At 37.2% G+C, this 14,735-nt stretch overlaps 1 protein-coding gene across 1 annotated transcript in view; it reads right to left on the reverse strand.

Moving 5' to 3' along the window:
- Window positions 1-1,029: 1,029 nt before the first annotated feature.
- Window positions 1,030-14,735, reverse strand: part of MBOAT2 (membrane bound O-acyltransferase domain containing 2) — a 98,616-nt gene continuing 84,910 nt past the window's right edge. Inside the window, exons 8-12 of the mRNA XM_008069220.1 lie at window positions 11,392-11,495; window positions 7,067-7,131; window positions 5,607-5,739; window positions 3,106-3,257; window positions 1,030-1,812 (exon numbers count right to left, since the gene is read on the reverse strand). Coding sequence (XP_008067411.1) covers window positions 1,587-1,812; window positions 3,106-3,257; window positions 5,607-5,739; window positions 7,067-7,131; window positions 11,392-11,495 — 680 coding nt within the window. The 3' untranslated portion in view covers window positions 1,030-1,586. The remainder of the gene's footprint in view (window positions 1,813-3,105; window positions 3,258-5,606; window positions 5,740-7,066; window positions 7,132-11,391; window positions 11,496-14,735) is intronic.

The following is a 14,735-nucleotide window of genomic DNA, read 5'->3' on the forward strand; positions in this document are numbered from 1 at the left end:
TGTTTCATCTTTAACTTCATTTGCAAATTTATTAGTAAACCAAAAGGAAAAAGAAAAACTCATCACAGACAGACAATTTGCATTTCATTAAAAGTTTAAGGCAAAAAGAAAAATAAATTCCACAAAAAACTGATTAAATAAGGGTGAAGTCAGAAGGCCTTGCCCCTCTCTTCCCACAGGGCAGAGTTTACAATCTGGCTGAGGCTAAGAGGCCAGCTCCACTGCCTGGCATGGAAAGCTACTCTTCTGCTTTTAGCTACTGCAGCCAGTGCAATACTCTGTGGGATTACAGGAGACACCTAGTATTCAAGGCAAAATTAATCATGGTAAAAATGGCCCATAAGATAAAAACACATTTTTCTACTTTAAGAAATCTAAAACTCATTTTAATAAGAGTTAACAGCAGAATTTTAATGTAAGAATAGTTTGGAAATGAATTTATAATTATTCTCAAAAAATGTCATTCAGACAATGACTTTCAGTTTTCATTTCCCTAAAATTTCCCAAATATGAATCAAACTGTCAACAATAAAAAATTGATAAGCCAGATAGTAATCATACCTAGCGATTTCTCTTTCAAAACCTTTGTGCAATCTACCACTACTATTTTCATAGTTCCCTTTCTAATTCTATATGATTTATGCTTGATACATTTCATTTAAAAGTCCAAAGTATTACAAAGTCACTAAACTTGTATGTCTCACAATCACAAAGAGCTCAACATATCTGGGTGAGACACGTACGACAGAGCAGCAACTCCGCCCAGTGCTTTCAGCTTGAGGCCCACACAGTGCTTTCTTCATTCCTGCCTTCCTGCCTGCCTTTATTATCTCACTCTTTTAAGAAGAAAATAAGCTTAAAATATCACATTACCAACCTTTAATTATGTTTAAGAAGTTCCTCCTTGAAGGGCTCTCTGACTGCACAAAGTAATTAAATTCTCCAGCAAAATAAGCCACCTATAATTTGGCATCCATTACTGTTTAGAGCTTCACTATGTATTGTAGTCATCTGACTTACTTTAAGAAAACCCTTCAAATACTGAGATGTTTATTGCATTTTTTAAAGTATCCACATTCTTAAATATTCTGTTTCAAATTCCTCCTAAATTCCTTTATAGCATACCACATCAACTACTGAAATAGTGTTCTCACAATATTACACTTGAAAATACCATTTAGGAACAATATCTTAGGAAATAGAGGGTTTAAGGCAAGACATTCATTGGAAAAGTTAATTTCTCTCAATCATCCAGATTGACATGATTATTTTTCCACCTCTTCAGTGCCTTGGGATATGGCAACGTACATTCAGCAACAGGGCACACGTGACCCTATGGAAGTATGCTGAGGTTGTGAGTGCCCACTGAAATATGGAAATCTTTTTATATAAGGCGTGGCCCACAGGAACATGGCATGGGAGGGATATTTCACTCCATTTCCAGTCTAGTGTACAGGAAATTCCCTATCTATAACTGTCCCATTTTCCCCCAGTTATCTCTTTCCAAACAAACACAAACCCCTAGAAAAGGTACTAAGATTGGTTTCTGTTAACATACAAAAAATAGCCACCAGAGCCTTTCCCTATCACAGCTTTAGTGAAGAATGTCTGAAGGCTATCTCTTGATTCTGATTGCAAACATTGTTTGTTGTGGAAAAACTGTTCTGTTCCAAAGAATTTTCTCCTTCGCTAAACTTTTTGGATTGTGAGAGCTGAACATTTTCATGTGTATTCTTTCCTCTTGGAGTTTTTTTGACCGGCAACAACAATAATATTAGGATACCAGCAATGTGCAGGCAATAATACCAGGAGCTAAAAGAAAAAGGAAAAACATTTTGATAGTTAATATTCCTTAACACTTGTCAAAATGTCACATGCCCCCTCTTAGAACGTGTTTATTTACTACATTATTTTTTCTTTTTCCTCTTCAGGAGATAAAATGCTACAGTATAGGCCAGTAGGTTTTTATAGTACTGGATAAACCCAGGTGGCTTATAAGCATGATTCCAGATATCGTATTACACGCCTTTGTAAGAGTCCCAAGACTGTGGCTAAACAGAACAAAAGCAAAAAGCAGTCACAATCTGACAACCTCTCCAACCCATAGAATCAAAAGTAGAATAAGCAAAGAGAATGCAAGGGATAGTAAAGACTCTTACTAACCTGGCTTCCTCTGCTATTTACTGTCTCTAAGTTACATTTTACTGAGATGAGTGATAGATAAGCAATATTGCTCCTTGATGGTTATTTTCACAAAACAAAGGCCACATTATTGAACATATTATTAGAATCACCATTCCCCGAATTAAATATAGACCAAGGTGATCTCAACTGCATCTATAGCTAGCTGTAAGTTCAAGTGTTTCTGAACAAAGTACATGGGATAGAAAATCTAGCAGCCCAATCACATTTAAAAATATGTAATAATTTTGTTAAAATGCAAATTTTAGCAGGATTTACTTACTATCTTCCTGTATGATTACTCATATTTGATTCAATAATTTTTTTGACCACATACTCTGTGCTAAGTCATTCTACACACTAGAGTAGTAAAGAATTTATGAAAGAATGAAGTTTTTGATCTCAAGAATATCACTGTCTAATATGGGTGAATGAAATTTGCTATGGCAAGGAGAAGAGATAAGCAGATTAACAAAAAAATATGGAATCCAAGATAATTTTTTACAATTTCAGTATCAATGCAACAAAAGATGGAATTAAAAGGAAATAATTAAATGATTTACTTTCCTTAGATTAAAGAAATTAAGATAATTAGTAGTTCTTTGTAAGGAACTGTCTTTTTCTTCCTAACAGGGTTAGGACAATAAGCAAAGAGGTTTTTTTGTTAAGCATTTATGAGAGATTTGAGGCAGTGGTTATCCAGCTGACATTTCTCTGTCTAAATCAGATTCTTGTCTGAAGGCTGAGCGGGATGTCATTTCACAAAGAAACCTGAGACTGCTTGGTTTAGGATTAAGAAGTAACTGATAATGCATTTAGCAGCAGAAAATGAGGCTATGGTGCTGTTTTTCTATTCTACTCAAGAGCAAGAAACTTTCTTTTACAAATAACTTCCACGATCAAATTTTTAATAGGAACACTTACCTGTAAAACATAAATGATGGTTTTATAGAAAGAAGTACAAATGGCACAACTGTGTAACTTATTGCTATTTGAGTGGCTATCCATGTTATTACATCATAAAATAATTTAAGCTGGGGAGGTTCGATGAAATAATGTCTAAAGTTATTTCTCATCTGAAATAAAGAAACAAAAACATTTGCTGTATTGCTAAACTCACATTACTTATGAAATTACACTGGCGCTATTAACTGTTACAAGGATGGGAAATAACTGAAACTCTCACACATTGCTGGTGGGAGTCTAAAATGGCACTACTACTATGAACAAGTTGATACCAAAAAAAACAAACACACATTTGTACAAAAGAGTAGAGGGAGGGATAAGGAGGTACACAGGGAAACATAAAGAACTGGTGAATCTGGGCTAAGGACATATGAGAGTCCTTTACAACTTTTCTGCAGACTTGAAATTATATTAAAATAAAGCCCCCCCCCCAAAAAAAAGTTAAAAACTACACTGCCTAGAGCTCCTTAAGTCATATTTGGTAAAGCACATTATGTAAATAAAGTTTAATGCAATTTCATTCTTATCTCTTGTTTAAACTCTCTGCATTTGTAGAGACAAACAGGCATTCTGACTGAGCTTAGGTCAAATGGTACTTAAATAAATGGCATCCATATGTATCATTCATTAATAGAGGCAGGGAGAGCTTCTCAAAAAAGGCGTTTTCTAACATCCACTATTTTATTTTATGTTATTATTTTATTTTTCTGAGTTGTGACCCAGGTTGAAGTGCAGTGGCACGATCACAGCTCACTGCAGGCTCAACCTCCTAAGCTCAGGCAATCCTTCTACCTGAGTTTCCTGAGCAGCTGAGACTACAGGTATACACCACCATGCCTAGTTAACTTTTAAATTTTTTTGTAGAGATGAGGTCTCACTCTGTTGTCGAGGCTAGCAATATCCACTATTTTAATACCTTTTTTTTTCAGCTTTCAAAACAGCCAAAACATTTCAGTCTTGAAATGTGTAAACTTTCTTGTCTGTTTACAGGTAAACCAAGGCCCTGCTATGAACACGCCACATGAATTGTTCAGAGGTGAGCTGGTGCATAGTGACTGGCTTTTTCATACAGAGGCCATCATTCCTAGTGGCCAGAACAAATCCTGGCACCTGCTATTTCTTGCAGAGCTCACTGCTGCAGCACTCACCTTTCTTTATTCTACTCTGTCTACCAGTGACAAATCCACTATCTAAGGGATGGCTTCCAGCATTCCATTCCCACGCTTAAAAATCCTATCTGATTCCCTGATATTACAGACAGAATAGAGTCTGTTCCAGCTTGATGTTCAAGTTCCTTTATCACTAGCCTTCTCCCTTCCCCCATTTGCCTTTTCAAAATTATTCACTATCTATGCATACATTAATTCTCCACTTCAATTAGATTTACTTGGCATTCCCCAAATACACCATGCACTTCTAAACTTGGTTTTGCTAATGTCCTTCCCATGCCTGGAATGTCATTTTCTCCCTCATTACACTTTACTCACTATTGAAATAACTTTCATCTTTCAAAGCCCAGATCCAAACACTTTCCTAATGAGGCCTTCTCTCCTAACCACAAGAGATTTCTTTTATCTCTAAACGCTTATAGTACTTACTATTTATAATACCCATGGAAACTCTCACATGTGCCTTGTGATGCACAAAAACTTAAGGAATATATACAGATACACCTTATGTCCCAAATCAGACTGCAAACTGCCAAATGGTATAGTCCTTATATTTCAACAAGTTAATACTTGTTGAAATTTCCCTCATAAAATTCCAAGGTGCCTTAAAATTGAATACAGTAAATATCTGCTGGTTTGTTAAACAAAGCCCTTTTAACTCTAAGTGTCATAATAAGCTTGTTCAAACACTGTTTTTGTCATGTCACTCTCTTCTAATTGACATTCAAGAACTTACACAAAATTATCCTTCTCCTTACCTCTCCCATGTCACCTAAATTTTTAATTGTTTCCCAAAATATTACTTGAGGTTCTAATCAGGCAAACACTCCAAACAACTGTGCCCCACTTTTAATGCGGTGTCTACCACTAGAAATGACCACTTCTCTTAGCCTATCTACCATCCACTCCTCATTTAAAAGAAGACTGAAATGTTACAGCTTCCGGGAAATATTTCTCAAATAAACCTACCCATTCTGATAATCTTAATATAACTCAGTTTTTATCTCTCTTTCAGAAAATTCTGTAAAGACAAAGTAACATTTTGTGAATGCTTCCTATGTGTCAGGCACATAGAAACATGTCTTCTCCTCACATAACCTAAGCATGTAGCCTAGCCTATGGTGAGTACTCAGTAAACACATATACAGTTACACACCTTGCTTCTGGAGGAAAGTATGATGATGATCATGGCCAAAGAAATAAGGTATATCTTGTAAAAGGGATTTACTCAGCCTTTTATAATAGTTTAAGTGGACCATTGAATTATAAAATAAAATTCTTAATACTTACAGCTCGTGCTGCTAATGTCATTAACACCCCTGTTAGAAACGTTAGATAATATCCTGGGTATACCCCATGCCAAATGGCAGAGAGAATGAACGTCTGGATAGTTGGACTGAAGGAGGCTCGTTCATAACACACCCTGGAAACCATGAAAAATATGGAGAGCCAAGAGGAGTGAGTGATTTGAGTTTGCAAAGCCTGCAATGATCATTCTTTTATTACCTTACAAGAGTTAGGGTAGCCAGAAAAACAAAACTTATCTTAGGCAATAACTTAATCTATGATCTCAGGGAGCTTATAGCTATTCAGTGTCAAATAAGCAATATAAATTTAATTCCCATCTTCTTATTGGTATATATAATTAAAATTATCATTTCTAGTGTTTGGGAGTCTATCAAATGTATTAAAAAATAAATTTTACCCAATATTAAATTATTTTTAATCTACATTATTTTGTTACTTAAAAAAAAATCAAGAACTTTCAACTGATCTAATAATACTATTCTTTCTGGCAAGTAGGCTGTGCTTAGTCTGAAGTTTTCCTATAACAAGTAAAAAACTCTGGTGAAAATAAGGTTTTCCTAAGGTATCAAATTTAAAATATAACAAAAAAGTAACACCACAGATTAGCTCAGATAATCTGCATCCACTGGGGAGACTGCAAGGTATCATGAAGTGATGATAATGTATGTTGGCTATCTCAAGAGACAAGGATATTCAATTTGTCATGGAAAAAAAAAAGACACTAAAAAAGAAGCCTACTTAGAGCCGTATCATTACAAGGGCAGTATTTTATGAAATAAATTCAAGATGGGACAATGCATTTATGAGGACACTGAGAGAGAATCCCTAGGAGTTTCTGTGCCATTACCCATTTCTGCCCTGCATACCTGTTACCCTACCTGGGCTTCCTGTCCCCTGCCTTTGTCCACCGGACACATTCCCGCCATAAACCTCAGCTCCAGCACCCACTTCTTCCAGGGAGTTCTTCCTCATTTCCCTTTGTGCCCGCGGTCTTTCTCTTATCCCCCAACCCTCACTACAGAGAACAGCATGTGTCTCCTAACACTACTGTGTCTTTAACAAAATTGCAACATTTTTCACTTCCAGGGCTGGACCCTTTTTTCTTAGTCACCTTTGTATCCTGTGCCTAACCTATAAAGCTCTGTTGAATTGAAACATTTAAAACTGAAACTGCTCTAGAAAGCAGGGTATATGTATAGTGGTTGTATAAGCACTTTTTTGTTTAAAATCAAATCTTTACTGAATGAGATCAGGATCTACCAAGGAGGACACTGAAACTTCTGATTTGACAGCCGTGCTGAGGAGGATGCTAACTGTTTCCTGGCTAACACTGAGGTCCCAACGTCACGCAGCACAGTTAATTTAATCAAGAATTCAGTGACGCTCAACCTCAAGGACTAGATGCCAAAGCCAGTCTAAAGATTGTTTTTGAAGGAACATACCTTTTGAGCCAAAGAGCTGTCTGGATATTCCAGTTATCAAGAAACATCTTGAAACTTGTTGACATCTGAAAAACAAAGGATCTTTTTTCTTTGGGCAACACAATAATAAAGTTTTAGAGATAAGTAACAATATGTTGTACCAACAAATTAAAATGAAAAACTACCTAACATTGATGGTCGTGTACTGATTTCTCATTCCTTAGTACTATTTTTCTAATATAGTAATATCATTCTACATAAAAAGAGTTTATTGTTGGAAATGTTTATGAGTAAACGGATTATCATCATTTTCTCCTATATATAAACATTTACAAGGGCTATCATAGTGTTAGTCCAGAGATTTTTTTTTGGAGTTGGAGTCTCACTCTGTCGCTCAGGCTGGAGTGCAGTGGTATGCTCACAGCCACCACAGCCTCGACCTAATGGGCGCAGGCGATCCTTCTGCCTCAGCCTTCCAAGTAGCTGGAACTATATGCATGCGCCACCATACCCAGCTAATTTTATGATTTATTATAGAGACAAGGTCTCGTCATGTTGTCCAGGCTGGTCTTGAACCCATGGGCTCAGGCAATCCTCTCACCTCTGTCTCCCAAAGCGCTGGAATTACAGGCATGAGCCATCTACTGGGCTTAGAGACATTTTTGACAGAGTATTCACATGTCCTTTTAATGATCTGCCCTTTTATCCTGAAGACTGGAGCATCCACCTCATTAACTTCTCCCTGCAAAGCTCTACTATCATTCCTCAGCAATGACCCACTCAGCTGTCTTCTCTCAGTTCTCTGGCTACTCTGAATCATGGCACCACTTGGCTCTGTGCTGTCCCTGAAAGATCTGCATACTCATCTCTCAGACTAGGGTTTCCTACCTTTCCAGCCTCCTCACTCAAGTTCCTCCTTCTAAAGCTAGTCTTAGAACTTTGAGGGGACTTCTGGTCTCCCAGTCTGTCTACTTTTATCCTGTGTTAACTCTCTCCTCCGCTGGTCTTCACTTCTGACCGTTTTAGATCCCATGGTCCATTATTAGTACACTGTTGTCAGTATCTTTGATGCCTCTGTTTCTTTTTCCTTTCAACTTCCCTGCCTATCCAAATCCTAACTCCAGATTAACTATATTTTCCACCTTCCCTACCGGGAGCATGTGCATGCTTGGAGCAAAATATCACATCACATTCTAGACCTTTGTCCTAAGTCTTATCTTCAATGGGGCCCTCAACCTACCAAGCAATCCTTGTTTCTCTAGAGAGTTCATTCTCCTTGAAAACAGCTATTGGACTGAACCCTTAGTTTGTCTTTTCTGGGGGGTGGGGGGTGGGAGAGGTTAGTAAAAAAGAGTATCTGCAATTTCATAAGGGTCAGTCTAATACTTCAAGAGATAAGTCATCAGCAATTTCGTATGGATCAACCCAATACTTTAAAAGTTCCCCACTTGTATCTCTGATCCTATCACCTCTTCCTTCCCTCACAACAGATAACTTGGTCTCCTACTTTATAAAGAGGATAGCAACATCAGACTTCAAATTCTCACCATCAAAACTACAAGCTCAGCTGCATGCACACTTGCCCTACTTCCTTACTGTCTTTATGACAGAAGTGGCCCTTCCTCTTTAGGATCAATCTCTTTACCTTTCCCCACTTCCATCTTCTCGGAGACCACATTTATCAATAGGAGTCAGTCAGTCTCTCTCTCTTTCAACCATATTTTCACACTCTCCTCCTTCAAGTACTCTCCTAATTAGTGGTTAAACATGTTTCAACCTCTCCATTTTGGGAACACAATTTTTTAAAAAACAGCTCTCCTCAACTACCTGTTCTTATCAGCTATGGTCCCGTCTCTTCCCTCCTTCCCTTTATGGGTAATAAACTCCTAAGAGTTGTATAATCTAACCTTTGTAAGGATCCCTCCCCTGAAACTGTTGATTACAAAACCATAAATGATAAAGGCATTTGCCAGTGTGTATCTTACTTGGTATCTCAGTGGCATTTAGCACTGATGAACATTTCCTCCTTCAGAAAAATTAACTCCTTTCTTTACTTTTTTTTAAACACTATGCTTTCTCAACAGGGGTGATATATCGCCCCCATGAGGATGAAAACTGGTTTTTATGGGGCATAAATGTCTTACTTTTTTTTGAATAGGAGACTTACTCTGTTGCCCAGGCTGAAGTGCAGTGGCATGCTCACAGGCACCGCAGCCTCGACCTCCTGGGCTCAGTTGACCCTTCTGCCTCAGCCTTCCTAGTAGCTGGAACCACAGGCACATACCAACATACACGGCTAATTTTTTTATTTATTGTAGAGAGGAAGTCTCTCCATGTTGCCCAGGCTGGTCTCAAACCCTTGAGCTCAGGCAATGCTCTCACCTCCACCTCCCAAAGTGCTGGGATTACATGTCTAAGACAATATCTTACTCTTTTTATGTATAAAGCACATGCATACATATAGTAGTATATCAATAAGATATACAGTATATCTATGGTATTAAAACTTCATGGAGGGAATGATTAAGGAAAAAGTGTCTCAAAAGTCTCCTTAAAATTATAATAATGAACAAAAGGTTAGAAACACTGCTATATATCCATTATCAACTTCAACAATTATCACTTTTCCCCTCCTCATCTCCATGTTTATTACTGATGTTGCTGAGTATTTCAAAACAAATAAATACCAGATATCTTATTTTACCTGTAAATAGTTCAGAATTTATGTCCAATAAGGGCCTTAGAAAACCATGATCAGCCCCAACAAATCAGTAATTCCTTACTATCATCTAATAGCCACTTTGTATTCAAAGATTCCTTACTGTTTTTTTAAAAATCTCTTTCTCCAGTTGGTTTGTTCAATTAGGATCCAAAAAAAAAAAAAAAGTTTATACAGTACATTTTACCAAAGTCTCTTTCAATCTGTAATAGCTTGGGTCATATGTCTCAGTTCTGGATCTGGTGTTTAACTTATTATCTATACTCCATATTCCCTCTAAATTTAGAAGGTTCTAGAGACCTGATTCAGGTTTAATTATCATGGCAAACAACTTAAAAGACAGAGCTGTACTTCCTATGGCACCATATCCACAGGCACTTAATGCCTGACTGTCCAATTTTAGTAACACTAAGAGGCTCATCATTGAGTCCAGCCTGATCAACTCCTTATAAAGCTCTCTGTCATCCTTTCACCTAAAGTTGTAGTCTTTCTCCTATTTGGAATAATCCTTTTCAAACAGGCTGGCAAAGCAATGCCTTTTCTTTTCTCACTATGGCTACTCCCCTTGAATTGCCTTCCGTTTTCCAGCCTCTAAGTGGTCATGCTCCTTTGGGGAGTCTCGTCTCTTCTCATTCTGTCTCCCAGGGGTTAAGCAGCTACATGCTGATAGTTCCCAAATTATGATCTCACGCTCAGATATCTCTGCTGAGTTTCTGAACATTCATTTGCCTCCTGGATAACTCAGCAAGTCTGAAGTTTGAACACATTACCTTTCCCTTCAAACCTGCGTCTGTCCTTTGTTTCATACCTAAGAGAAAGTTATCACCATAAGCCTAGCTGCTTAAACCAGACACCAAGTTTGATTCATAGCTCATTCTCTCTTGCTAATTCCAATTTATCACCAAGTACTGTGGGGTCTCCTATACAGCTCTCCAATACATGTATGTCTTTCTAGTCCTAATGGAAGTATCCTGGTTTAGGTCACCATCATCTTGGATTAACACAACATCCTCCCAAGAGATCTCTGTGTCTCCTGAGGGCAACACATTCCACATGTCAGATCCTTCTAAAATGTCTGTATGATCATCTCGCTTGCTTGCATATATATGGCCCAGACACAGCGCTCCACTGCTCTTATAAGGAAAGTCAAAACTCTTACTATGGCCTCTATGAATGTGGCTGCCTGGCCTCTACTCCTCCCTTTCTCAGAGTAGCCACACACCCTTTCTCACCCCTTCAGGTTACTCCCTCTACTTGGAGTGTCAGTTGCTCCTATTTACCATTTAGTACTTGGCTTAAGAGGTCATTTTCCTTAGGACCTTCTTCCCTGAGTCACCTAATCTAAGTTGGATTTCTAACTCATAAACACCCACATGTACTATGCCTCTCTGATCATCTATTTTTCTGTATTCTGGGACCCCTCCCTGAGGGATCAAATTGTACCTCATAGTCACTGGATCCTCAGTGCTCAGGGCATACATTCGATGACCAAAAAATCTTGAATGAAAGTGTGCATTTTATTAAAACTCCTTCAATACTATCACTCTTAGGACATCATATCATAAACTATGACAGCAAACTATGATACTTAAGGTGTCACATATTACTAACTTAATGATTTACTAACCTCTATTTGCTGAATTCTCAAATTGGAAATTAAGTCCCAACAAGTTGCTCCATTTTTGTCATATCCTCTGAAACCAAAGCCTGCAGCATTATTAATAGCATCAGCTGTAGTAAACAAAGTAAAAACAAAAAGTATTAAGAATGTCCATAACAATCAACTGTATATGATCTTTTATTCTTTTTGGGGGTGGTGGGAGTGTCAGTGTCTTGCTCTGTCACCCAGGCTGGAGTACAGAAGCTCACTGCAGCCTTGATTCTTGGGCTTAAGCGATCCCTCCACCTCAGCCTCCAGAGTAGCAGGTGTGTACCACCACACCTGGCTAATTTTAAAATTTTTTATAGAGATGGTTTTGGTACCTCGCTATGTTGCCCAGGTTGGTCTCAAACTCCTGTCCTTAAGAGAGCTTCCTGCTTTGGCTTCCCAAAGCACCGGGATTACAAGTGTGAGCCACTGTGGCTAGCCCATGCTCTTTTATTCTTAAACAGTAAAAGTAGATTCATTCTAATTTTTAGGAGAGGTCAGAAACATCACACACAATGAAAATGACTACCTCATCCAGGACAATTTGATTAGTCAACAAAACATCAGACCTTAAGCATGAATTGAGGGCCAGTGGGCTAAAAGTGAAGATTCCACACAGGAAATAAATACTTCCCAATGTAAGAATGCTCCAGAGGAACACAGAGGGTGTGCTCAGCCAGCTGTCAAGGAATTGCAAAGAGGATGCTTTGTCCTGGGATCACCATATTCTTTGTAATCACATATTTGACCTTTACTATAAATAAGATACACAAGTGAGGCACAATATTTTCATTCAATATTTTTGCTTTCTTGGTTCACCAGAGTCCATTCTATGTATATGTCTCAAGAATTTGTTTTCTAATCCTTTTCACAATGCTGGATCAGTCACTTTTGCTATATGTACCTGCTTAATTTAGCTGCAAAGAAAGTCTCTACCCCAGATGAGCCCTTTCCACTCAACTGGAAAAGTGTTTATAATTTATGCTATTTGGGTTATGACCAAATTATAAGCAAACTTAAATTTATATGCTTACATGAACATGCATCCTGAAATTGTTTTATTGTTTATTAGTGCTTTTTAGTACGTTAAATAAGAATTTTAAAAAATTATACCCTGGGGAAAAAGGAATAAACAAGAAAGATTTGTATTCCTCTGTCAGGTTTAATCGGTCAACTCAAATAAATATGAGTCCTTAAGGTAGGCCTATCAATTAGTAATTTTTATATTCAACAGAATTAAAAATGAAACCTATGGGCATGCTGCCCATACAGATGGCTGCTAAACTCCTTCCTCCCTCATGGTTGCCACCACTTCTGACTTCTTTACTTATTCATTCTCTTCATCTTTTCTGGTCTACTGCAATCTGAGAACAACAAAATTCCTAACCAACTTCTCATCTGACAACAGGATTGACCCAAGATGAGGTCAGCAGCAATGAAAAGAGAACTGGGGATGTCAAATTACAGGTGTCTGTCTTCCCTGTACCCCTGTGCCCCCGCCTTACACCACAGACCCCACTTCATCTTTATCTCAGGTAACCTAACTCCTGAGAAAGCTGCCACGTTGTTATTAATATAGAGATGAACATAGCAATCTGTGATTCCAAATAATCGACTATTAACATCAATTTAAACTTTAATCAGTCCCCACATGGGCTAAGTCAATGTTTTTCAAACCCAAGTTAAAGGGAAAAAAACTGCTCAGACATCAACAACTTATCTCTTGAAGTGGCAAGAAGAAGGCAGGGTCACAGTGGTGGAGAGACTAGAAATCTGATTCCTATTTTGAGAAACCCTAAATTAAGAAATTAAACACTATATATCGTCTAGGTAGTCATTTAGTATTAATGAATTTATAACTTCAAATACGCATGTGTGGACACTAAAATCGGCAAGGTAACTATCCACATGATCCAGAATATATTTATAGTGTTCTTTTAATATTTTCATCAAAATGCAAAAATAAAATTAAAGAATTTTGGAACTCTTGGATTATCCAAAACATATTTTTGGACATCCAGAGATCATTAAGCCCCAATGTGAGAACCAAATGGACAGTTTTGGGTTTGTTTTTTTTTTAAAGGCAGTGGGAGCTAAGATGAACTGTGCACATGCATGCCAAACCTCTCAGCTGGCTTCCTCACTGACACAAAATTCAAACTTGGACTTAAGGGATTAACCATTACTTACCATTACTAGGATCTATACCATTACTTGCACTGATTTAAGACAGTCCAGACACAGTACAAGTACTTATCCAGTTGAATAGCCTTATGGCTAAGAATTCTTTAAATGTAGTTTGATATCAAATTGTTATTCATATATATTCTATTAGGTTTACTTCCTTAAGGAGGAATCAGGAAAAATAAATTAATTCACTTTTTCTTTTTTTGTTTCAAATCAAATATTGGGATGGGGAATTAGAAGCTCCATAAGAATCATTTTAATTGTCATAATTAGCAAATAAATAATGATGAATCTTACACAATTTTACATATTTACAAAGATCCGGTGATTTTCTCAAAAGTCATATGAATTCAATGACCTTATTCCACTGACAGTTTTTCAATAACGAGATATCTAATCAAATCCAGGAACATAAAGAATTCATATTTTATAAATCTAGTGGTTCAAAAGGTCACATTTCTTAAATGTGTAGTAAAATTACTAGGTTGGTTTAGGAAAATTCCCAGTCTCAATTTAAAGTCTGAATTTAAGTAGTACAGAACTCTCATTTGGAATTACTGACATTTAAATTTGGCTAGAAAAAAAATTTTCAATCCTTAAAGAAATATTCATCTAATATCCATATAAGATAACATTATATTTTAATAGGCCATTAAATCACCAACTTAAAGTAACTTTTAATGATGTTACTATGTGCAGTAATATGATAAAAGACTGAAATCACTAATTCCAGTCCCAAACTATATTTCATTATAATAAAAATAAAACCAACAGCAAAATGCCAGTCCTCAGCCCTTATTATTAGCCTTGTTTGGCTGATGTGCTGCTTTACATATTCATTCAAATATTCATTGATTATCAAATATAAACAAGGTAAATAGGACACAATCTTAAGAATAAAGGAATTTATAACCTTGTGGGTAGGATAAAGACAACACATACAAAAGAGGTTTCAATCTATCCAATAAAATGTCTCTCCACTTCAGTCTAACTTCTAAAATGTGGCCAGAATGATCTTCCATCGTATGATCAGGCCATCAGCCTGCTTGGTCTCTTGTGACTCGTTCAACAGGGCAAGTTAAGTTTTGTGAAAGTCCCATTTCTCCTTCCCAGTTCCTTCTTTCCTGCATGGCCCC

This window comes from Carlito syrichta, unplaced genomic scaffold, assembly GCF_000164805.1.
Source record: "Carlito syrichta isolate Samal-C Ts95f unplaced genomic scaffold, Tarsius_syrichta-2.0.1 Scaffold311867, whole genome shotgun sequence".
Classification (NCBI taxonomy): domain Eukaryota; kingdom Metazoa; phylum Chordata; class Mammalia; order Primates; family Tarsiidae; genus Carlito; species Carlito syrichta.